At 42.7% G+C, this 25,705-nt stretch overlaps 1 protein-coding gene across 1 annotated transcript in view; it reads left to right on the top strand.

Annotated features, from left to right (window-relative positions):
* LPCAT2 (lysophosphatidylcholine acyltransferase 2) overlaps window positions 1–23,448 on the top strand; it is an 85,574-nt gene extending 62,126 nt beyond the window's left edge. The window contains exons 12-14 of the mRNA XM_056136593.1: window positions 6,655–6,753; window positions 12,462–12,600; window positions 21,720–23,448. Coding sequence (XP_055992568.1) covers window positions 6,655–6,753; window positions 12,462–12,600; window positions 21,720–21,904 — 423 coding nt within the window. The 3' untranslated portion in view covers window positions 21,905–23,448. The remainder of the gene's footprint in view (window positions 1–6,654; window positions 6,754–12,461; window positions 12,601–21,719) is intronic.
* The last annotated feature ends 2,257 nt before the right edge of the window (window positions 23,449–25,705 follow it).

Here is a 25,705-nt window from a genome sequence, read left to right on the forward strand (position 1 = left end):
TGCTGTTTGTCTTTCTCTTCCTGAATACGTGGGGCAAAATATCATAAGATTCCATGTGTTTCTTTTCTGTTCTCTTCTAAATTTGTATACAGTTTGTACAAATATGGCCAGAGAGAGAGGTTGAACGACAGGAGAATAGGATATTTCTCCAGAAGGCCCATATTTGATCCCCAGTACTGCATGGTCCTCTTACCACCTCCACAAGAGATCCCAAACAGGGACTAGTCCCTAAACACCACAGAGATACTACAATAGATAAGGCATTTGCCTTATATGTAGCCCACCCATGTTTGATCTCTACCACCACATTGGCCATATATGGTCCTCCAAGCATAGAGTCAGAAATAAGGCCTGGGCACCTAAAACCAAAAGAGAGGAAAACAGATTTGTACAAATAACTCCAGTCATTATAGAGGATACTAGAAAATTCGGTAAAAACTCTGGATTTTTCCAAGTAACAAAATCTTTGGCACTTTGTAGTATCAGCAGCCTGACAGTTGATTGAATTTCTTAGTTGGCATCCAATATTTCATGTTTTAAAGGCACACTTCTCAATGTAAAAAAGGAATATTTTCTTTACTTGGGAGATGTGTGCTGAAAGTAGACTATGGACTGAACATGATGGCCACTTCATACCCATATTGCGAACAATAACACCCAAAAGGAGAGAGAGAGTAAAAGGGAATGTGCCTGCCATAAAGGCGAGGGGGTGGTGGGGGGTAGGGGGGTCAGGATAGGGGAGTGGTAGGGATACTGGGAACATTGGTGGTGAAGAATGGGCACTGGTGGAGGGATGGGTACTCGATCATTGTATAACTAAAATGTAATCATGAAAGTTTGTAAACCCGTAACTGTATCTCATGGTGATTCATTAAACAAATTAAAAAAAATTACTTGATAAAAAAATTTTTGACCTTTCTCTATGGAAAACCAATTATAATCTAAGATGAAGTTCTTTGAGTCCAAAACTCCATCCTATTATTTAAAAGAGCTCTTAATATCAAGTAGTAAAATGAAGATAGTACATTAAAAATAATGCCCAGTGATTTGAAAAATGTAAGGTCATACCATCTACACATATTTGAGGAAGGGTGCAGCCAGCTCTGTACTTAGGGATCATTCCTGGCAGTTGCTTGGGGAACCTATATGTGATTCCAGGGATCAGATCAGGGTTAGCCAAATATAAGGAAAGTGCCTTAACCACTCTGCTATCTCTCCAGCCTTACTATCTATATTTTTAAAATTTTAAATATTGTATATGACTTTAGAGGGCATCTTTGTGTTAATATAATCTACTGAGTTAAAAACCTGTAAATGCAGGGCAAAAAACTGTATGTTGTACCTAAGAACAGAAGATATTCAAAGGTTTTGATCTTATGCATCATTACTTTTTTTTAAAATTGGTTTAAACTCACGGTATTTCCAGAGTTTAAATTCCTTTGTGTGTGTGTGTGCGTGTGCGTGTGCATGTGCATGTGTGTGTGTGTGTGTGTGTGTGAGATCGTCACTGCTCAGGCCTTGAATTCTTTCTCTGAACTTTCAAGGACCTCAAACTCTGCCTGTCCCTTCCATGGCCCCCTTCTTTCCCTCCAGTAACCTCCATTTTGTCAGAGTCCTGGTGACAGTTTTGTTGTTCAACGTCATTTTTTAACGCTTTGTGGGGGGAGGGGAATGCAATTCAGGCATACCTTAATTTGTTTTTGAACCATGCCCAGCAGTGCTTAGGGCTTACTCCTGATTCTGTGCTCAAGGGTGCTTGGTGTACCACACAGGGTTCCAGGGAACAAATCCCAATCAGCTCTGTACAAGGCACACACCCTACCCATTCTACCATCTCTCTGGTCTCCATGTATTTAAAAGTTGATTTCAATAACAACCTCACTCAGAAATATCATAGTAGCATTGCGCAATGAACCCATAGTAGAACCTTAGAAATTCTTTGTGAGATCACCCATAGCACCCTGAATGTGCTTTCCAATCTCAATAAGCTCTCAGCATGGATTTTCTGAAAACATTTGCTTTCCATGCTAAGTGACTTAAAACCATTGAATTCCTAGAAAACTCATAAAACAGTTATATGCCTGGACAGAAAATTTATCTAAGTAAGAATATTGATGGAAATAGAATGCCTCTTCTCTGGCTCAGTTGGATCACTGAGCATTGACTCTTTGAATATTAATACCCATTTGCATGTGTAGAGAATCTTTAAAGGCTCAAAGTTGTTCTTCTGTTGCCTACTACTTAAAGGATTCTATTTTATGCAGATTTTTTTTCTTTTTATTTGGGTCTCACCCGGCGATGCACAGGGGTTACTCATGGCTCATGCACTCAGGAATTACTCCTTGCGGTGCTCAGGTGATCATATGGAATGCTGGGAATCGAACCCAGGTCAGCTGTATGCAAGGCAAATGCCCTACCTGCTGTGCTATCACCCCAGCCCCTATGCTGATATTTTTGAGGACACTGATGATCATTTGTAGAGTTGATATTATGGTATAAATAACTCAGTGAAAAAGACAAGAATCCTATCCTTGAAAGTTTACCATTGCAAAGTATATTTAAAGCTCTCCAGAGTTGCTATCCTGGGGTCCAAGGAGAGAGTACAGGAGGTAAGGTGCTTATCTTGCATGTGACTGTCTCCAATCTCCAGCAGAATAGCCTTTGTGCACTACTGGGTATGCCTACCCTCCCAAAAGAAATTAAACAAGTTGCTGGACTGAAAAAAAAAAGTATCTGCATCTATCATTGAGTGGGACCAGAGAATTCATGCCTAACATGTATGAGACCCTGAGTTTGAAAAGAGAAAAGCTAAAGAAATTTATTTTTGGAGGCATCTGAAAGAGCTGAGAGCTGAGAATCAGATGCACGGGAAGCACTGGGAGCTCTTCCCGGTATTGCAAATGCACCATGTGTGAATGAGTCGCCAAGACTTCCTGTTGATCCTGTGGATTTTTGTATAAAATGGAAAATATTTTACTACGCTGTGGCTCAAGTTGGAATGGTTGGGGGTTAGAGTATCTAAATGTTCACTATAGATAAGGTAACAGTAGATAAATCAATCATGAGTTAAATATTATCTCTCTTTTATTCTTTAGTAAAGATGAAATTGTGTGTTTTCTGAGATTTCTTCCAGTTCTAAATGCAATTTTTCTGAATTTCGAACCCTAACAATATAATACTGAGAGGGAGGTGGGGTGGTTTGGGCCCCACATGGTGGTACTCAGGGATTATCCTGGCTCTGTGCTCAGGGATCACCCCTGGCAGTGCTCAGGAGACCATACGCAATACTGTGGATTGCACCAGGACCATTCAAGTGCAGGCAAATGCCGAAATTCCTGTATTACCTCTCTAACCCAATAACATAATTTTTATTATTCCAGTAATAAAATCTCTCAGAATAACTTCCATGGTACATCCCCTTCTTTGTATTGTTAGGAAAATTAATGTAATTTCTCATAGTTTCCAAATTTCTCAAGTTTTCTTAACGTTCTCTTGGCAGTCAAAACCCTTCCAATATAAGGTTGTTCATGAAAATCAGGGTCCAGAACTCCAGAACATGGAGTTTGTTTGTGAGCCGTGGTAGTACTAAGGGTCGTTCACATTTCCCTTTCACTGAAGAATGGATAATAGTACCTTTGTTGCACACAGGGTCCAGAAGTCTTAAAACACTGGATGTTTCACAATGAAGATTTAATAAGTCCAAAGGAGTGTTTCCAATCATACACGTTCAGTGCCCAGGGCTCACTCTGATGGCTAATCTTCAGAGCTTTTACTCCTGACATCCTTGTAGTTAGTGAGACGGCCAGAGACAGAGGAAATGCCCCAATGTCCAGCAAGATATCTGTTGTTCAGTAAGCTGCTCGCCCTCAGAGACTGATGGAAACCAGCTCACAGTGTATGAGAAGAGTAAATGGAAAGCTTGGGGCCCAAGAAGGAAACTCCACCTTCTTGGATGCTTCTGGGGTGATTAAAATTGTGTCAAAATGAATGGTGATGGTTTCCCTGGAGTATGCCTTGCCAAAAACACATCAAACTGGTTGCTTAAAAAGGATCCTTCTTTTTTGGTTTTGGGGTCACACCCAGTGGTGTTCAGGGCTTACTCCTGGCTCTCTGCTCAGGGATCTCTCCTGGCAGTGCTCAGGGAACTATTTGTGGTTCTGGGAATTAAACTCAGCTTGAATGCAGACAAGGCAAAGACCTTGTTCACTATTTTCTTTCTTTCCCTCCCTTTCTCTCTCTCTCTCTCCCTCTCTCTCTTCCCCTCTCTCTCTCTCACTCTCTCTCTTCCCCTCTCTCTCTCCCTCTCTCTCTCCCCCCCCCTCTCTCTCACACACACACACATATATACATACATATGAAAATGATTCTTCACCTCTCAAGTCTTGTTTGCTTTGACAAGATGATAAAAGTTATATATTCAGTACCAGGAAGGTAACTCAAAGACCTGGAGCATATGCTTTGCATGCTGGAGGCCCAGATCCAATCCCCAGCACTGCATGGTCTCAAGTCCAAGTACTGAGCCTGGAGTATTCCCTGAGCACGACTCTGTGTGGCTCCATTTCTCCCTTCTTTCCCCTAGGAAATGTGTATATAAGATACTCACCCCATTTCATGGATTTCATGACCTCCCCTTCACCTTGGCCCAGTCAAGAACATGTGCCTTTGTGTTTTATTTTTGGGGGGCTGAAATTTGAGGGCCCATATTAGCAGTGCTCAGGACTTCCTCTTGGCTCTATGTTCTGGATCACTCCTGGGGGTGCTCTGGAGACCGTGTGTGGGAATTAAACTGGGATCAGTCTCACACAAGGCATATACCTTAACCTCTGTACTATTCCTCTGGCCCCACCTTGGTGTTTTAAAGTGAACCTCAAGAAGCAAGATGAGGGCCTGAGAACAGGGGAGTATAGTTTTATAATCTACATGTCAGTGGTAGCAGTGGGAATAGAACACCACGAACACACTCTTCTTTTTTTTTTATTTTTGGGTCACTCCTGGAAATGCACAGGGGTTACCTCCTGGCTTTGCACTCAGGAGTTACTCCTGGCGGTGCTTGAGGGACCATATAGGATGCTGGGAATCGAACCCGGGTCGGCCACATGCAAGGCAAATGCCCTACCCACTGTATTATCGCTCCAGCCCCATAAATACACTCTTGATGGTTGCAGTGTCAATATTTCAAAGCAGAGATTTCACACCTATGAATGCCAGGCATTTTTGTTCATCTGTCAAGTACTGCACCCACTTTATTGTTACTAGTTCATAGATTATCTTGGAATTTATTACTTGAAGATTTTGCAGCTGCCTCTAACCCATGGGGTGAGAATCATAGTGTTTGTTCAGTTTTTGCCACTGCCTCCCCACCCCTCTAGACCCCTTCCCATCGTGGCCATCTCATTTGCTCTTTCTTCTCTTCAGTTTTCTGTCTCCTGTATCTTCCTTCAGCCTTTTCTTCCTCTGCCATGTTCCCTTTCTCTCTCTGTCTCTTTCTGTGTGTGTGTGTGTGTCTCTGTCTCTCACTCTCTTTTTTTCTCTCTCTCCTTATTTCTTCCTCTCTGTGTTTCCTGTCTAGGTGAATACTGTGTGGGGGAAACTGCATTTGGTCAGGATGGATTAGAATGATCAACTTCCTGTTTTATATTATTATCATAAGATACCTCCTGAGGTTTGTAGATATGAATTTTGTACAAATTTAGTTTTATTTTCTGTGGCTTAGAGGTATAGGATCTTCTGGGGCCTGATAATCACGAAGGACCACCAGTGTGGCTTCATTGTTTTTTCCAGATGCTCTTGGATTATCTGTCACTGTCACTGTCCTCCTGTTGTTCATCGATTTTCTCGAGCGGGCCCAGTAACGTCTCCATTTTGAGACTTTGTTGTTACTGTGTTTGGCATATCGAATACGTCACGGGGAGCTTGCCAGGCTCTGCCGTGCGGGTGAGATACTCTCGGTAGCTTGCCGGGCTCTCTGAGAGGGGCAGAGGAATCGAACTCGGGTCGGCCATGTTGGCTGCGTGCAAGGCAAGCGCCCTTCCCACTACAAGGGAGAAAAGAAGGATAGAAGGATGGATGGGTGGATAGAACGATAGAAGGATGGATGGGTGGATGGATGGAGGGAGGGCGGGTGGGCAATCATTGCCTCATACTGCCCTTCTTTCCCTTCCTTGTTCTACCTGTGGAGGTTGATCAGTCACTTTTGCTGACCCACAAGTATTGGCTATCATGACAGAGCCACTTTCAGTGATGGTGCTGACATAAATTTCTAATCAGAGATGTGTTTTCTGGGGGAGCTGGAGTGATAGTAGAGCAGGTAGGGCACTTGCCTTGCATGCTGCCAACCTGGGTTCAATCCCCAGCACTGTAAAGGGTGCCCTGAGCCCCCACCAAAGAGTGATCCCTGAGCGCAGGGTCAGGACTAAGGCCTGAGCACTGCCGGCTGTGGCCCAAAAACAAACACAAAAAGTATTATGTTTTCTGTCTGAAATGTGAAAGGGTAGGCCCCTTGCCCACCATTCCACCTGAGGAAGAACTTTGCTTCTGAGTCAGCTCCCTGCGGGGTTGAGTTGAGTTTCAGCTCACCAGCCTTACACCTTGTGGGCGATGATTAGTGTCATCCAGCACGAGTACTGCTCACCGATTCCTCCCTCCCTTCCCCAGAACCGTGATGGCAGTATTGACTTCCGCGAGTATGTGATCGGCCTAGCTGTCCTGTGCAACCCCGCCAACACAGAGGAGATCATCCAGGTGGCATTTAAGGTACTGTCAACCCCACTGAGAGCATTGCAGTCTGCCTGGCAAACGAGTGTTGACTCTAAACATATTATTTGAAAACCCTTAAATCTATTAAGCGTGTTTATAGATCCGCTGTGACACATCCACAGAGTAATGTGATTAAGGCGATTGCTGCCGAAGCCCAGGAAAACACAAGCATCCGTTTAAGCAAATAGAAAAAAAAGAGAAAAGAATAAAAAAGAAAAGGGAAGAAAAAAAGATGTCTTGGAAAAGCAGCCTAGTTCCCAGCATCAAGATTGAAGAGCAAGTGATCCTACACATTACCTTAAATCAGTATTTCTTAGGGCAGGAGAGATAGTATAGAGGGTAAGGCACTTGTCTCATATGGAGTTCAGTCCTTGGCACTGTATAGAATGACCCCCTGAGCTCCACTAAGGGTGATCTCTGAGGGTTGAAGCGATAGGGCAAAGCAGGTAGGGCATTTGCCTACCTGGGTTCAATCCCTGGTATCCCATATGGTCACCTGAGCACTCTAGGAGTCATTCCTGAGTGCAAAGCCAGGAGTAACTCCTGAGCATCGCCAAGTGTGACCCTAAAAGCAAAAAAAAAATGATCCTTGAGTGCAAAGCCAGGAGTAAGCCCTAAGCACCACCAGATGTGGCCCCAAACGAAAAAGAAACAAACAAAAACACGATTTATTTTCAGACCCTCCATTTTAAGAGCAGCAAAGTGAGGTTTACAAATGAACATCCCCCTCAAAGATGCATCTTAATTCACTGTACCAGCAGTTCTACTCTGCCCTTCATTTTTCACTCTGCATGTCAGAGATATTTCAAGTGGTATTTTTCTGATGGAACGCATTTTGTGGGAGATGCTGAAACGTGCTTCATCTTATCCATTCTCCTGCCATGGAAAGGGCTTCACCTAGTGGATATTTCAGTGGCATGTTCCCATCATTAGTGGATGAATGCTTGGCGGAGGAAGTGTTCACATGGAAGGAACTAGAAGGTGTCAATCACAGAATCTCAATCAAAAGTAAAAGGAAAATGGAGATAGTAATACTCATGACATAGAAGACATTTCAAGATCAAAATGTGAAAATGTTTAGAAGTATTAGCAATAGTTTGGTTATATTAGAATGTATTGAATTCACCCAGTAGGCTTGGATTTTTGTCACCTAAAGATAACTTAAATTTATTGATTTTTTTAATTTGATGATGCACTAAAATTTCTACCAATGAGCTGGTAGAAATGTGGGGAAAAGGCCCATCGTTTGCTTGCAGCAGACTGTGTATATTGCTGGGTCCTTCTGTGCCACTTGCTGGTCTTTGTCTCCATCTGGCATAACAAGTGAGGACTTTTCTTGAATCCCATTTCTGCTCTTATTATCCTGTTTTTTTCCTCACATTCCTGCCAGACCCCAGCATGTTTGTTTCTCTCCATGATCCAGAAAGGCTCTCTTCTTCCAAGAATATGTTCACAACTTCCCAAAGACCACTGCGGACTTCCTAGGGTGTCACCCTATCCTGTTGGTAGCAGAGGAGTCCCCAAGTCTTCGTTTTGTTTCAGATTGGTTTCCGTGGAGTTAACTGCTCAACCTGAAGAATCGAAAGACCTGATTCTTAGCAGATGGTCCTAAAGCAGGGGCCAGAGATTTCCTCCAAGTTTAAAACTTTTGGCTTTTACAAACTTATTCATCACAAACCCTAAAATTACACACATCGCTCACTTATTCCGACCCAGATCTTTCTGTTTCTGTCTTGGGACTGCATGTGTAATTATAGGTTCAGTGGGGACAAATGGTCACTTTCGGTTTACCAATGAAAGGCCTGATAGAGAATTTAGTCCCTCATCACTGTAATTATTGTTTTGAGAGAAGTTGTGAGATTTTTATCTAGCCTAGACTTTGGTTTGGGGGAGAAGCAAGGAAGAACCAAAACTATCATTAGCTCTTTCTTTCCAGTAAGGCCAGGTCAGGCTCATGTTAGGTACTTCCTAGACTTTCTGGTCAGGTGTGCTGTGCTGTTGAAACTGTGTGACGCACACTTCCATTGGAGCAGGAGGATTTGGGATTCCGAGGATCCAGTCACCTCCTTTTATTTTTTTAGGAGGCCTGGAGCATAGTGCTGTCTCCTTCCTGCCTTTGATCTCCTTTCATTGCCACAGTGACCTTTAGAGGTAGAAGCAGATTAGTCAGAGTCCTCCAGTTGGATGCCAGGGGCAGTCTGTGGCAGAGGGTGAGCTGGCAGCTATGCAGTGGGCTCCAGGGAAGACTGGGTTCTGGCATTTCTAGACCTCCAACTGCAGGCGTTGCCCACACTCTCCCCTCGGGCAGCGCAGTTAGACTGAGCAAGCTTCAACTCTGTTCTTCACGCACATTCCAGATGGGGCCAAATGGTCCTGGGCCATGTGCTGGCCAGACAGGATGTTTCGATTTAAGAGTCCCAGGGGATTCTAGGCAATGAGGAGCCCTCCATTCCCCATTCTTAAAGAAAACGGGGTGTTATGCTTTTTCCCAGAACACAGATCACAGAATTGACCGGAGATCCTGGCACATGGCTGCTGGGAATGTATTGGGAGTAATGAATCAGTGAGGGAAGAAGATAGGAGGGTGTCTTCTAGGGGCACGATCTGGGGGAGCTGTGACAAAGGACAAAGGAAGTCAGGGTTCAGTGTGGATACGTGAAGGGAGCTTTAAAGAAGTGAGGCCCCTGGCTCCCTAAGGAGGCAGAGTGCAGACTAGAGGAAGCAGGGACTCAGGATGCTTCCCAGTGGGAGATTTTACCAGAGCCCAGAGTCCAGAACGGGGTGACCTAGCCTGGCACACTGACTGATATTCAGGGCCCAACAAGAGGCCTGGGGTTGTCTGCTGGTGAGAGCAACTGCCAGTTCCCTTCTTCTTTTTCACTTCTTTTCTCCCCTCAAGGGCTGAGTGGTAGAAAATGGACTCAGAGTCAGCTTGTTCCCTGCTGGGGGCAGCAAACCCATCAGTTCCCTGATGTTTATCCTCCTCCCATCCCTGTGGGCAGTGGAAATGTTAGTCCATGTTTGCTTATTGTTCCTTTTGTCATACCTTACTTAGTTCATGCTTTTTCCCCCCCTCCACTTCTGATCAGTTTGAACAGAGGTTGAAACTTTAAGAGCCAGAGCTCTAGATATTATCTGCTGAAGTTTGCTTGCCAGCTCTGTCACTCACAAGTTATGTGACCTAGAAGGTGACTGACCCAACTGCCTGGCGGCACAGCTTTCTCCTCGTAAAGTGAGGTCTACATTTCTGATCAGTGTCTGTCCAGAAAAAGTGCTTATGGGAATGGATATTCATGCAAGAATTTTGGAAAATGCCAATGAGGTTTTTTTAAGAAGCTAATGATAAAGCTGCTGTTAGATACAGTAATACTACTTTTGGGGTATTTACCCAAAGAATATGAATACATTAGCCCCAAAAGTTGTGCCCACAGCAGTCTTTATTGCAATACAAAGCTAAGATTTGGCAGCAATTGAGGTGCCTGTTGATGAATGACTTGATAAAGATGTGGAATATTTTATTGTATATTTCATCTATACTGGCATACTATTCAACTACCAGAAAAGAGGAAAATTTGCCATTCACAATAAACCATAAAGAACTTGAGGGAATTATGCAAAACAGAATACATCAAGTGGAAAAAGACTTTGATGACTTCACCTGTGTGTGTACAAAAAGAATGAAAAATGAATGAACAAGAGAAAAAAATAGAAATAGATATTGATAACAGAACTGTTACCTGAAGAGTAAGAGGACGGAGTGGGAGAAAAAAAATTTTAATGAAAAAATAATAGGTAAGAGCTTATGTCATAAAAAAGTGTAATTGTTAGGAAAAGATTTTGGATTTGTATACTTATCCATTATCCTGTTTCGCTGCTGCCTTTCTGTCTGTCTCATACTACTGCCTTTGTCCATAATTTCTTTTTTTTTTCCCAGAAGTTGTATTCAGGAAGAAATTATGGACAAAGGAAAGGCAATAAAGGTAGTAAGCACAAATGGAGGCTGTCCTTAGGAAGGAAGGAATTGAATATGTTTACAGGTAGAAGGGAACAGGCAGTAGTATGAGACAGACATACTCCATTTAATACATAACACCACCAGCCGGGCCAGTGGTGCAGTGATAAGGCTCAAGAATGTGGTGCTGCTCAGGCCCTGCAGTGCTGGGAACCACCAGGGCAAACCTGGCAGTGCTGTGGGTAGGTAGACCCCAGGGCCACATTTAGTACTGCTTAAGAGGCTGTGTGGTGCCAGGAATCAAACCCAGGTCAGATGTGTACACCCTAACCCCTGTGCTGTCTCATACCCTGTCCTTCCCCATCATTTCTCCTAAGCCTGGTCTTGTCGCTGACCTCCTCCTCCCCAGCCATTCTTTGATTCCCCTTCATCTGACTTCCAGTTCCCAAAACTTAGTTTGTGGATGTTGCCAACATCTCCCAGCTACCAGAACCAGCGAGACTCTGCTTCTTGCTTGACCTTCTTATGGCATTTCACTGCTGACTGGTCCCGCTGTGTTTGCTGAACGCCCTCCCCTGAGTTCCAAGATGCATGCACGTCTCTGTTCCCCATCTCAGATACCACTTTTCTGAAACTCTGCCCGTTCCTCTTCCTTCCACACACCCCTTCTTGCTGTTCCCGGGGATTTGCCTGCCTTTTCCACACATCCTCTATAGATGAATGCCCATACACTATAGTTCCAGTTCTTATCCGGGTTCATAGTTCAAGCTGTATCACCCTCCTGATCTGAGGTGCTGAGTTGCTTCCTTCTTTCTGGCACCTCTCACTCAAATTTGGGCTACCTGACTCTAACTTTTTATCTCCTGAGCTCCTGTTCTCCCGTTCCTGGAGATGGAACCCACTTTTTATTCAGTGGCCCAAACTAGAAACGCTCCACCGTCCTTTATTTATAACTGATGTGCAGACCTGGTCTTTGCTTCCATATTATTCCTGTCCCTTTTTTGTCTTTCCACTTGTCCATCTGACTCTTCATGGGTTTTCCAGCCTCTCGATCTTGTCTGCCTTCTGCCCAAATCCATCTGCCACACTCTGCCTCTAAGCATTCACTCATCTACAACTCTCACTACTTGACCTACATTCTCACTACTTGGCCTTCGATTAGAATTTCACAGGGGTGGTTGAGGCATTATATCTCCAACATGGTTTCATTCCTACTTCCATCTTTCTGCACCTGTGCCCCGGGTTATAAGACCTTGTCTTATTCCAGGAATATCTGTTCTCTTTCCAGCACTGCATGGTATATAGTGTGAGGGCAGCAAAGACCCTCCCTTCGTTACGTGCAAATCCCTGGATTCTGGTGAATATGTATTTGCATTTTTAAAATTTTTTCCCCTGGGGCTGGAGCATTAGTACCACAGGTAGTGTGATTGCCTTGCATGCAGCCAACCCATATTCAATCCCTGGCACACCAGGTAGTCCCTGGAACCTGCCAGGGTGATCCCAGAGCACAGAATCAGGAGTAAGTCCTGAGCACCATTGGGTGTGCTCCCCACTCCTATATCTTTCTTATCTATCTGTTTGTCTGTCTGTCTATCTATATGTATATATTTAATTGGGCTGAAGCAATACCACATCGGATAGGGTGTTTGCCTTGCATGCAGTCATCCCGGCTGACCCAATTATTTTCCAAGACTATGACGTTTCACTCTTTCTCTGATGGAGCTGGTTTGAACACTTTTTCTTTTTCCTTCAGCTCTTCGATATGGATGAAGACGGCTTAATATCAGAGGAAGAATTCTCCACTATACTGCAGGCTTCCCTTGGAGTTCCTGACCTGGATGTTTCTGGGCTCTTCAAGGAAATAGCTCAGGGGGATTCTACGGTATCCTACGGTGAGTAGCAGGTTGGCTCCTGATTCTGTTTTTAAGGAGCACATATAGACTGAATAGACCTTCATAGTAGGGTGCTGTTTCCCACACTGCTTATATTAATGAAGAAGAAAGAAAGGCCCTCCCGTTGATCATCGATTTGCTCGAGCGGGCCCAGTAACGTCTCCATTGGAGACTTTGTTGTTACTGTGTCTGGCATATCGAATACATCACAGGGAGCTTACCGGGCTCTCCGAGAGGGGTGGAGGAAGCGAACTCGGGTCGGCCATGTTGGCTGTGTGCAAGGCAAACACCCTACTGCTTATATTAATAATAAAAACAATATTAATAGAGATAATGACAGTAATAATAATGATGATGTTAGTGGTTTTAACCACAGTTAATTGGGACTTACATTATGCTGAGTACTCTTCAAAATACATATATAAAGCTCTCTCTATATATATGTATATATATGTGTGTGTGTGTGTGTATATATATAAACTCAGAGCCTCCCCTTGTGGAGGTGGCTCCAGCCTTTAAGGAAGACGGGACACTGATTTGTGGCCTTGCGGGAGATGCCTGGGTTATCACAGCAGGTAGGGCCTTTGCCTTGCATGCGGCTGACCCAGGTTCGATTCCTCCGTCCCTCTCGGAGAGCCTGACAAGGTACTAAGAGTATCCCGCCCACATGGCAGAGCCTGACAAGCTCCCCGTGGCGTATTCTATATGCCAAAAACAGTAACAACAAGTCTCACAATGGAAATGTTACTGGTGCCCACTCGAGCAAATCAATGAACAACGGGAGGACAGTGCTACAGTGCTATATAAACTCAATCATTATAGTCAGTCTCTTTAATCAGTCTTCCTCATTCTTATTTAACTGAGATGCAGAGAATTTAACTCACACAAGTTCGTCTAGCTAGAGGGTTTCAGAGCCAGGAATCCAAAGCCAAAACAGTCTGACTTTGCTGCCAGTGCTGCTGACCTCCATACCTTGGTCGGTGGCTCACTTCTCTCTCTAATCTGCCGCCCTTCCTGGAATCTCTTTCCTCTCCATTGCCTATGGGGCCAAGCAAGTGAGAGAATTAACAAGACTGAGTCACAGCCACAGGGGAGGACTGTGACCCGAGACAGCTACAGTGAGGATGGAAGCAAGATTATCTGTTCGTGTCTGTCGGCTTACCTCTTCAGGGACCTTTACAGTCCCAGGTCCTGTGGAGGTCGGGGCCAAGGTGGAGGGTAACCTTATAGTCAGGTAGTGAGGTACATTCACCCATGACCAGCCTTCTTCTCAGTAGCTGGAATCCATGCAATTCCCACTGGGCCCCATGTCCATCCCCAGCTGTCACCCACCGTGGTCCTTTGAGCCCCATGTCAGCCGGAAGTCCTCCGTGGCTGTTTCCTCTATTGAGTTTGGATATTGCCATTCATGCCTGTTCAGCCCTTCTCCTCTGGTATTTTGCTTTCCACTGGAGGGGAATTTGAACGATTTTTCCTGATGGTCTTCAAAGAGTATCAGCTTGCTAGAATTCATGGAGCCAGGGTATGAGATCACAGTTTCTCTTATTTTCTGTTTTTAGTTACTGGTAATTTTGCTGTTCTTTCTATGGTTTTGATAACTGCCTCAGGCATTTACTCCATTGAGTTAATTTTCTTTTAAGTAAGAAGGAACAAATTTGGAAAGTACATACTTATGAGTCATAAACTCCACGCATACCATATTCTCTGACAATTTCCCTTTCATAAATAAGACTCTTTATTGTGCTGGAAGACAACTTAGAATAATTGTTTTAATGGAAATTCACACTATCATTGATGACAATATCCTCATAATTTTTCTAGTCATTTTATTTGGAGCCACATTCAGCATTGCTCAACCTTACTTGGTGTTCAGGGGTCACTCCTGGCAGTGCTCGGGAATTGAATTGGGACTGGCTGTGTGCAAGGCAGGTGCCTTACCACCTATATCTCTCTGTCATTTTAATATTTTCTTTGTTTATTTTTGGGCCATGGCCAGCATTGCTCAGTACTTATACATGGCTCTGTGCCCAGGGGTCATTCCTGTCTGTTGTGGACCAAACTACGGTCAGCCACATTCAGGGCATGTACCTTAACCCATACTATCTCCTTAGACCCATTTTGGTCTTCCTTTGGGGCGGGGGGCACACTTGGCTCTGTGCTCAGGGGGGACACTAAGAAATGCTAGGATTGAAGCTGTTGTTGTACCCCAACCAATGCACTATCTCTTCGGCCCCTGTCTGACCCTATTTTTATATCTTAGGGCACTATCTCTTCAGCCCCTCTCTGGCCCTATTTTTATAATATCTTAGGGCACTTTGTGGTTTAAAAATATTTTTTAATATTGAAATGGCATGACTACATAGTATTGTATTTATACTTTTGGCGTACAGTTACTGCACCTTTCCTACCAACTAAGAGTGTTTTTGGAATTTAGTATTTTTCTTTTGAGAGTTCCCAGAATCATCTTCTTTTCCCCACTTAAGCAAATTCTCTTTGCACACATACACATACTGTCTCACGCATGCATGAATTTTTAAAGTATTTAACTATAATTTCATAAAAGAATAAGTATTAAAGAGCATCATGAATGTCACTATCTCAATTGCTTAAATGTGCTCATTTCACACACAATCACACAACCATCCTGTTATTCGTCGATTGCCTTGAGTAGGCCTCAGTAACATCTCCTTCGTCCCAGCCCTGAGATTTTTTTGAAAAGTGCCATATTCAAGGCTCTTTCAGAGTTAGGAGAATGAGACCCTTCATTTAGACCCTTCATTTAAATGTGTTCATTTAGGGGTCAGAAAGGTAACAGAGGGTAAGACAGTTGCCTTGTACACAACTGACCATTTATGGAGTGATGGGGATCAAATCCCATAATATTAAAAAATAATATTAAAAATATTATGGGTTAGATCCCTAGCAACCCATATGGTTCTCAGAACCTCACTAGCAGTGATCCTTGAATGCAGAGTCAGGAGTAAGCCTTACGTATCATCTGGCGTGGCCAAATCCCCCTCCACACACACATACACACACAAAAGTGGTCATTTCAACTGTTTTTGTCCTTGGCTGGAAATTAGCCAAATTAACAACCAAATTCAACTTCAAGTTCATTCACAGGATTTTGTTAAAAATGAGTTAGTTGTGTTTAGTGCCTCTGACTTCTCCAGAGAATAGAGACTGTTCTTGGGAGTAGAGCATGAGTCTTGAAATTAAAGTTTTTAGTTGCAAAGAGATGAGTGTAATTGTCCGATTCGGGTTGTTAGGCATTCGAATAAATCAATGCTCATGGCCAAATTCATGTTGACAAGGACACCGACACCACCATTGCCTCTTTTGTCACATGTTCCGAGGAACAGTTCTTCTCCAGTGTCGAAAACGGCATGATGCCCTCTTGTCTCGGTCAGACCAATGATGTCATACTTGATCTTTCACGCTTGTACCGTCAGTTCCTCGATAGATGCATCTGATGCATATGATGCCCAAATCGGACAATTACACTTGAATAGATGTGGCTCACTGCCGGCAGTTTCTATCTTCGTTGTCTATGCACCAACATCTAATTATGATGAAGGAGAAATTGAGAAGTTCTACATGGAGCTGGAGAAGTTCTATAAAGAAGACCACACCTTCTACAAGATCGTTGTTGGTGATTTTAATGCCAAGATAGGATTGAGAAGATCAGCTGAAGAACTCCACATCGGTACCCTTGGCCTAGAATGGAACAAACAGGGTGAAAGACTACCTGAGTTCATCATGTCGACCAAGACCATCCATGGTAACTCAGTTCCAGAAGGCAGAATCTAAATGTTGGACATGGGAGTCTCCCGAGTCTCCCAGTGGACAGTTCCACAGTGAAATTGACCACATTATATTCAATCAACAGTTTTGCCTGACCAATGTTGCTGTTGTCCCAGAATTCCAAACGGGATCGGACCACCATCTCCTTCATGCAAAATTCTACTTCACAGAACGGGGAGAAAGGGCTGCAAAGTTTAAGAAGAGAACTCCCAGAACAACAACCAACTGGGAGCTCTTTGGCACTATTGTTTCAACATGGGAAGATGCCGTCACTGACAACATTGACAAGACATACGATCGACTGGTTCAGTACCTCCATGATTATGCGAGGAACGCCAAGAGAGAGATAGCCACAAAAAAACTCCTGTCTTAGAAAACTCTTGAGCTCATTTGCCAGCGTGGCTTGGCACATGCCTCAGGCAACCGCAAACGAACATCTGAGCTCGCAAAGCAGTGCAGAGAAGTGATAAAGGAAGACCTCAAAGAGAGAAGAGCAGCAGTACTGGTAGATGTGGCAGAAGTTGGGAAAAGCATTCGCAACGCCCACCTGTCCTTCGCCAACTACAAGACCAAGATGACTGCCCTCCGACATCCTGATGGATCTAACACATCTTAAAAGGGCAATAGAGAAGATTATCCATGACTTCTACTCAGATCTCTTTGATACCCACGTCCACCTGCCCACATACCAAATTCCACAGGATGGATATATTGTTCCCAATGTTCTCCCTTCTGAAATCCCACACGCCATTTTGTCCGTAAAGAAACAAATAGCACCTAGCCCAGACAAGGTCAGACCTGAATACCTGAAGAACCTGCCATCAGTACTCATCAATACACTGGCTCAGCTCTTCACATGCTACCTGTCTGAATGCAAGATTCCATCCCAATGGAAAACCATCAGGACTGTACTACTGTACAAAAAGGGAGACATCCATGACATTGGCAACTATCACCCGATCTGCCTATTATCTGTCATCTACAAGCTGTTCAACTCAAGTCATCCTGAATAGGATTGGCAGAACACTAGATGAAGGTCAACCATGCGAGCAAGTCAGGTTCTGCAAAGGATTCAGCACGATTGACCATATCCACATGATAACCAAGCTCATTGAGGTTTCTCAGGAGTTCAAGATGCCGCTTTGTCTAATGTTCATTGATCTAAAGAAGGCCTTTGATTCTGTATAGACGAAAGTGGTCATTGAAGCCCTAGCCAATCGGTGCATTCAAACTCAATACATCAGGATCCTCCATGAGCTGTATTACAGATTCACTACCAGGATCTCACCATTCTACAAAGAAGTAATCATTGATGTCAAGAGAGGGGTTCAGCAGGGTGATACCATTTCACCAAAACTCTTCAGTGCCACCCTCGAGAACGTCATGTGATGACTGACATGGAAAGGAGTGGTAGTGAAGATAGACAGTAGGCAACTACACAGCCTTTGCTTTGCTGATGACATCATTCTAGTAACACCAAACATTAGCAAAGTGGCACAAATGCTGGCCGACTTCAACCATGAGTGTGGAAAGGTTGGACTCCAGCTGAATCTCATGAAGACAATGTTTATGTAAAACCTCGTTCCTGATGTTCCATTCACTCTCAATGGAATGACCATCTCCAAATGCAACAGTTATGTGTACCTAGGTCGAGAAGTCAACATGACGAATGACCTGGCATTTGAGTTGTGCAGGAGGGAGAGAGCAGCTTGGAACGCCTTCAAGAGAGTCAAAGAAATAGCTAAGAGGATGAAGAACCTTTCATAGACGGAAGGCAGGCTCAGATGGCAGGCTCTGGGTACATCTCTTTGATTCCATTGTTCTTCCTGCATTAATTTATGCCTCAGAGACCTGGGCCCTACGGGATGAGAACGCTAGTCAGGTCTCCCAAAGAGAAATCGAAAAAGCTATGCTTGGAGTATCACGTTTCACTCAAATGAGAGAAAGAATCCAGAGTTCCGACCTCTGTCGATGGTCAAAAATCAGGGATGCTGTCTCATTTGCCAAGGCATCGAAAATCAGATGGGCTGGACGCATGATGAGATTTGGAGATGACCTCTGGACTAGAGCCATTACCGACTGTATTCCACGGGACGTCAAAAGACTGCATGGCTGCCCACCTACAAGATGGTCAGACTTCTTCGTCAAGACCCTAAACAATTGGTTTGAGGCTCTTCGTGTTCCTAGAATGAACAGAGTCCATTGGGCTACACTAGCATGCTGGAGGAACAAATGGAGACGTTACTGGCGCTCGTGCGAGCAAATCAGTGAGTAACAGGATGTCAAGTGATCAAGTGATCAAGTTTAAAAGAATGATTTGCTCACAGTCCAGCGACTTCCTCAGCATGAAGATCTGCTTCTGACCTCGGTAGCCATCCGGTATCAAATGTCCATAAAGTAGACAGATCTTGGTTCTCCAAAGACATTGGATTAGAGAGTCAAGTAGCAAGCAGAGTTAAAACTGCTCCCTTTGCTATATATGCTAAGTACAGTTTGCACCATCCAAAACAGGAGAAGCTAGAGAACATCCACAATTGAGGGGAGCATTCTATTTCCAAAGGTGCAGGTTCCTGAGGTTGAGGTTCATATATGGATGGTAAACATGTCATGATCACATTACCTCTACCTCTACCTCAATTCCTAAATCTAGGATACTGGAGTAGTCAAGATCTGCCTGCCACATAGACCTCCATGAGATGCTGGCTCTCTGATGGGTAACACTGGCCTTCGCCACCAGCAAGCAGCATCTCAGCTTTATTGGGCGGAAGGAGGGGGGCCATTGAGGGTAGGGTTTGGCCACTCCTAGCAGTACTCAGGGCTTAAGTCTAGCTCTGTGCTCAGGGATCGTTCCTGGTGGTGCTTGAGCAACTATATGCAGTGACATGGATCAAAACAGTCTTAGCTGCATGCTAAGCAAGTACCTATATTATCTCAGTCCAGGTTTGACTTTTGGGCTGGAGCGATAGCACAGTGGGTAGGGTGTTTGCCTTGCACGCAGCCACCATGGCTGACCCGAGTTCGATTCCTCCGCCCCTCTTGGAGAGCCTGGCAAGCTACCAAGAGTATCTCGCCCGGACAGCAGAGCCTGGCAAGCTACCCGTGACGTATTCGATATGCCGAACACAGTAACAATAAGTCTCACGATGGAGACGCTACTGGGCCTGCTCGAGCAAATCAATGAACAACGGGAGGACCGTGACCGTGACCAGGTTTGACTTTTAAGGCTTTAGGTTTCTATACTATACTATATCTCAAAAGCCAGTTCTAGAAAGCCCTGGGTGATTGAAATTTTTAAATAATTTTTATTACAAAAAATATTCAAAATATAAAAAAAAACAGAGCATGGTGAAGTTTTATAAATATGACATATGTAGCAACCACTTTGGGCAACAAATGGATCTTTAGGGACGAGAGGGAGAGTTCAGGAGGTAAGATGCTTGCATTGCACACGGCTGAGACAGGTTCGATCCCCAGCACCACTTATGGTTCCCCAAGTCCCACCAGGAGTGATCCCAGAGTTCAGAACCAGGAGTAAGTCCTGAGCACAGCCCTCTCATGCACCCTTCCCCCCCACCCCCCAAAAAACAACAAATGGAATTTTAGGCAGGGGAAGTGCTCAGGGGTCAGAGGCACATGCTTTGTGGGTTTGAGGACCCATGTTCTGTCCCTGGTCCTAGTGGCCCGGCCTTCTGGACCTGAGCAGCCAACCCCAGCATTGAACTGCCAGCCTGAGTGACCAGGTATTCCCAGGAATGTCCCCACACTCCCTGAGAACTACTTAAGAATAAAGAATACCCCTAACACACACACACACACACACACACACACACACACACACACACACACACACACAGCTTTTCTAGAACTTCAGAACCCCTTGTGCAGTCCCCTCAGGCCCTACCCTGCTCTCAAAAGAAGGTGCTGCTGGCCTGACTTCAAAAGGAATTTTCTCTTTTCTTTCACATTTCACCGCTAAAGAACACATTTTTAAATGTACATTTTTATTTTGCTTAAGATTTGAATTTAAGGCCCAGAATGATAGTGCAGCGGTAGGGAGCTTGCCTTGGATGCAGCTAACTTGGGTTCAATCTCTGGCATTCCGTATGGCCCCCTTAAGCTCCACCGGAGTAATCCCTGAGTGCAGAGCCAGGAGTAAGTCCTGAGCACTGCCAGCTGTGTCCTTCCCCGTCCCATCCAAAAAAAAAAAAAATTGAACTGGATAGAATGGCCTCATACATATGTGCATATGTATGAGTATGTATGAAAGAATCTGCATATATACTTTCATGTCTTCTCATTTTTATTCAGTATTACATTCTCAGATTTTATCTGTATTGTTATCACAACCTTATATGCTGTACATTCTCTCCGGCACCCTCACTGAGGAATTCTTTTATGTGGAAGTTAGCAATGAATCATTTTATTCAGACCTTTTGCTGGCATGGAATTTATTCCATCTCCCCTATGCCCCTTTTCAGTTTATTAATTTTACATCTTACTAGAGTGATTGGGCTGGAGCAATAGCACAGTGGGTAGGGCGTTTGCCTCGCACGAGGCCGACCTGGGTTCGATTCCTCCGTCCCTCTCGGATAGTACAACAAGCTACCGAGAGTACCCTGCCCTCACGGCAGAGCCTGGCAAGCTCCCAGGGGCGTATTTGATATGCCAAAAACAGTAACAACTAGTCTCACAATGGAGACGTTACTGGTACCCTCTCGAGCAAATCGATGAAAAACGGGAGGACAGTGCTACAGTGCTACAGTTATCACAAGGCTATTTTTTATTTTTATGTCCGTAGGGCATAATGTTCCACAAACATGGCACCCTTTGTGGGTGGTCGCCATGGGCTGGAGCGATAGCACAGCGGGTAGGGCGTTCGCCTTACAAGCGGCCAACATGGCCGACCGGAGTTCGATTCCTCCGCCCCTCTCGGAGAGCCCGGCAAGCTACTGAGAGTATTCGATATGCCAGACACAGTAACAACAAAGTCTCCATTGGAGACATTACTGGGCCCGCTCGAGCAAATCGACGATCAACGGGAGGGCCTTTTATTGTTGCTCTGAACACTGCCCCACATGTTTTCAGACACAACTTTGCCTATTTCTTTAGGGTGTAGCCCTTGGAATAGAGTGACTGGGTCTTAGAGTGTGTATACCTCCAGCTTTATGAGAACAGGGAAAAGCACTCTCTTCCAAAGTGTTGCAGTAATTTATGAGAGTTAAGTGATCAAATTCTGCAGAAATTTTATGGCCGTTGATGTCAATGCCAAAAGAAGCTGCTCCTCAATTTACTGATTTTTTTTTCTCATTTTCTAGAGGAATTTAAAAGTTTCGCCCTAAAGCATCCAGAATATGCCAAGATATTTACAACATACTTAGACCTCCAGACGTGCCATGTGTTCTCATTACCAAAAGAAGTTCAGGCAGCTCCCTTGTTCGCAAGTAATAAAGTCAGTCCTGAAAATCATGACGAGAGCACCTCGGACAAAAAGGATGACTGAAAACAAATACGCCCATGAAGGAAAATTGGCAGTCGCCTACACTTAACTTGGGAAAGACTTCATTGATAGTATTTCAGATGTGATTGTTGCTGAAATGATGCTGAAAAAAGCTTGTGTTTCCTTATTAAAATGCCTCCATTCACGTATATATTAAGCAATATTTCTTTTCTGTTCTATTATACTGTGTTGATTGGTTTACTGGTACTAAACATGAATTGTCCAGTTTGATTTGCATAGCCAATGAATGAAAAAGTGTGACTTACTTCACACTGTAAAGAATATAAATATTTTGTAGTCTACTTTCGTCTAAGGAAATAAATTAATATTAATCTCTAATCCCTTAAGGAAAGCCTACCCTTTTATCCTGATCTGGATATGTAGAACTTTGTCTTAAAGATAACTGCTATGACCAAAGGCTAAGTAGGAATTGCCTTATTGAAAGCAATTCAATATTGATTGCTTAATAAGAAGATGAATTGTTTGCCACAAGTTTGGTTTAATTTGAGCCAGGGAGCAGTTGTCAGAGTGTAGCATTAGTTGTCTACTAATGAATCAGATTTGCTCTAGTCATATAATATTTTATAATTAACATACTTTTGTCATTCAAGTGGGGGTTTCAGAGCTTGTCTGAAACATCTACAGGGAAAATGCAAAGATACCAAAGTTATAACCAAAAGCCAGGGAATCCCAAATACACTTTGTAAATTGAATTTAAACATATTTAACCCCCAGGTAGGAGTTCGAGAGTGACATGTTTCCTTTAGACTAAGTGATAAGTTTCCTCAGTGCCATTTTGTTGGTTGTCATGTTTATTGTACATCGTTTATGTATGAAATGCTGAAAGAACAAGCAGGTGAATACTATGTACAGAAATAGTTGGTTGATAGTTGTCCAACCATAAAAATAGCCTGAAGTCAGTCTTTGAATTCAAACTCTTTATCTTGGGTATGTTTCTGAATACATCGGTAATTCACCTCCAGACTAGTTTTATAAAGCCATTATGAAGTTAAGGCTTATGAGAGATGCTGGAATTTATACTTGATCAAGTCATGATTACAAACTCATTTTATATAGTGAGCAATAGCATTCTAATTTTATAAGAAATATGTCTTTGTATAGTTGTTTACTTATTAAGCATTTCATCCTTAAGTGTGTAAAATTGTTTTTGCTTCTATTTAAGGCCACTTAGACAAAGCATTGAAGGAACTAAATGCAATTACTTTTGCAACTGGAAAAGTACATGTTTTAAATAACCTCTGTCATATGCAGTTGAATGTATGTCATACTCTGGTACCATGATTTTAAAAATCATATTAAAGTTACATTTTAAAAATTATGGTCATCATGAAAAAAGTAACATTGTAAATTTAAAACTTCTGTGAAACTCTTGAAAGTGATTTCATTGTTTAGCTGGTTTTAAAGATTTTACATTTTTCTATTCCATGTCCACCAGTGTAATATTTTCTATCTTGTTATGTTCCTGAGTAAACAGACTGGCTCCATGAAGTTCCTATCAATTAAAAAATTCTGGCTTTGCCATTTTGTGAAAAATGTAATATGCCTTTTTAATATGATGGTTTGAATATAAGTTTGCATATTTTGGGATGTGATTAATCATTCTTGTTTGTATTTAAGCCTTATGAAATGTCAGACATTATTTTACTCTAATGAAAAACTTAAATTTTAGCCAAAGTGGCAATAGTTAATATTTGTCAAGAAGTTGCCTTGATGGAAGGGGGACATGCCCTGAGCATCAGTGTGACCATAGGTGAAGTTTCTACTCTCCTGAGATCTTAACAGAGATTCCCTTCAGAGTCTTTCTCATCCTTAGGAATTAAAGTAAGGAATTAAATTTCATTAAATCAGTTCGACACACTTGAAGTTTTTACACAATAGTTTTTAAAACAGTTTTCCCTTTAGAATGAGAAATCCCAAATCCAAAAACCGTTGAGCCATAAAAATTTCCATCACAACAGTTCTGTTGAAGAATAATGATATAGTAAATGCTGATAGGCTAAGCAGCTGTCATAATGTATATTTAAATCTTTGTTCCACTACCATTGTGAAGACAGATAGTTGGGAGTGAGCAGTGCCTAGAATGGGTATTGAGAAGGGACCACCTCACTTTTCAAAGGTATGTGGTCTATCTGCTTCCATAATTCTCAGTGATATGGAGAGTGGATTTCCAGACTTGGAAACTCCCCTTTCAGACTTTGAAATGGCAATAATAGATGCTTTATTAAAGAGAGCGCCCTTGGCTGTGTTGGAACAGATGGGTTCCCTTTACAAAAGTCATCCCATATACAATAGTCGCTGAAGAGAATAAAATGATACCTATGAGGAAACATTCCCTAGGCATATTTGCGATCAGTTTTCCTTTTTTGTTCACTTGGATGAACTTCTAAAATTTGTGTTAAAGTGTGTTAAACCTTCTTCTGTTTAATGTAACCCTTATTTCCAGGTGTTCTTCTCTCCTTACAGACCTCAAGTGTTTATGTAACGACCATCCATCATGTTGAAACAAATGTTCTCCATTACATTTTGATTCCTAGCTTGCTGTATTTTTTTTCTAACATGTGAACCTAACAGTTTTATCATTCTTATAAAAGAGTACGAACTGGAGCTATGGCAGAGCGGGTAAGGCGTTTGCCTTGCACGCAGCCAACATGGCTGACCCGAGTTCGATTCCTCCGCCCCTCTTGGAGAGCCCGGCAAGATACCGAAAGTATCTAGCCCGCCGACAAAGCCTGGCAAGCTACCCGTGACGTATTCGATATGCCAAACACAGTAACAACAAGTCTCACGATGGAGATGTTACTGGGCCCGCTCGAGCAAATCAATGAATAACGGGAGGACCATGACCGTGATAAAAGAGTATATGAGCATTATAAAATATTTACAAAATATCCTTTGAACATTATAAAATATTTACAAAATATCCTTTACAAAAGTAAAGGATAAATTGGGGGAGGCCAAAAACCATATTTGCTCACACCACCCCAAATAACTATTATAAAGTTCAACACTTTATTTCACCCTCTTTTCTAGATATTCACACATTATTGAGATAACATTATATATGGTATTTTATCCTACTCTTCACTTGTAACATTTCCAGTGTCATGAAAATTCTCTGTAGATCTATTTTGAAATGTACCTAATACACATATAGCTATAATAACATACCTAATCTCTCTTCTAGTATTGAACATGTGAGTTTGATTTTTCACTTTGGAACTATTACAAGTATACAGCTCAACATCCTAGAGTGGTCTATATTTACAATTTATGATTTGCCAAAGTGCCTATAATTTATAAATTCAAAGATAAAAATTCACTAAAGGTAATTGTGAAAAATTATTTTAAACTAATTTTATACAGCAAAAAAAAACAAATTGTTACCTTAAATGATGACTTTTATTTTGGTTTCATGCTAAGTGGTTAATATGTTTATTTTATTTATTTTTTATAATGTAAGAGCACTGCTATTTATTCAGCCATTGATTAAGCTGATTGAATTGTGCATGACCTCCACATTACTTTTTTTTTAATTGTTTAGTTTTATAAGTTAGTTCACAATGTTTGATTACATTCAATATTCAAACACTAGTCCCACCACCCTTACACCTTCCCACCACCAAATTTGGGATGTTTCCATCCCAAGCCCCAATCTCTGTCCCAAAACACAACCACAATAATATATTTTGTATTGTCTGTTATGAAGAACTGCTGAACACACTTACAAAAAAATGTTCATATAGGAAACAGTGTGAAGATTGTTCTATTTTGTCAGGAGCCATT

The sequence above is a fragment of the Sorex fumeus genome, unplaced genomic scaffold (genome assembly GCF_029834395.1).
Source record: "Sorex fumeus unplaced genomic scaffold, SorFum_2.1 ptg000122l, whole genome shotgun sequence".
Taxonomy (NCBI): Eukaryota; Metazoa; Chordata; class Mammalia; order Eulipotyphla; family Soricidae; genus Sorex; species Sorex fumeus.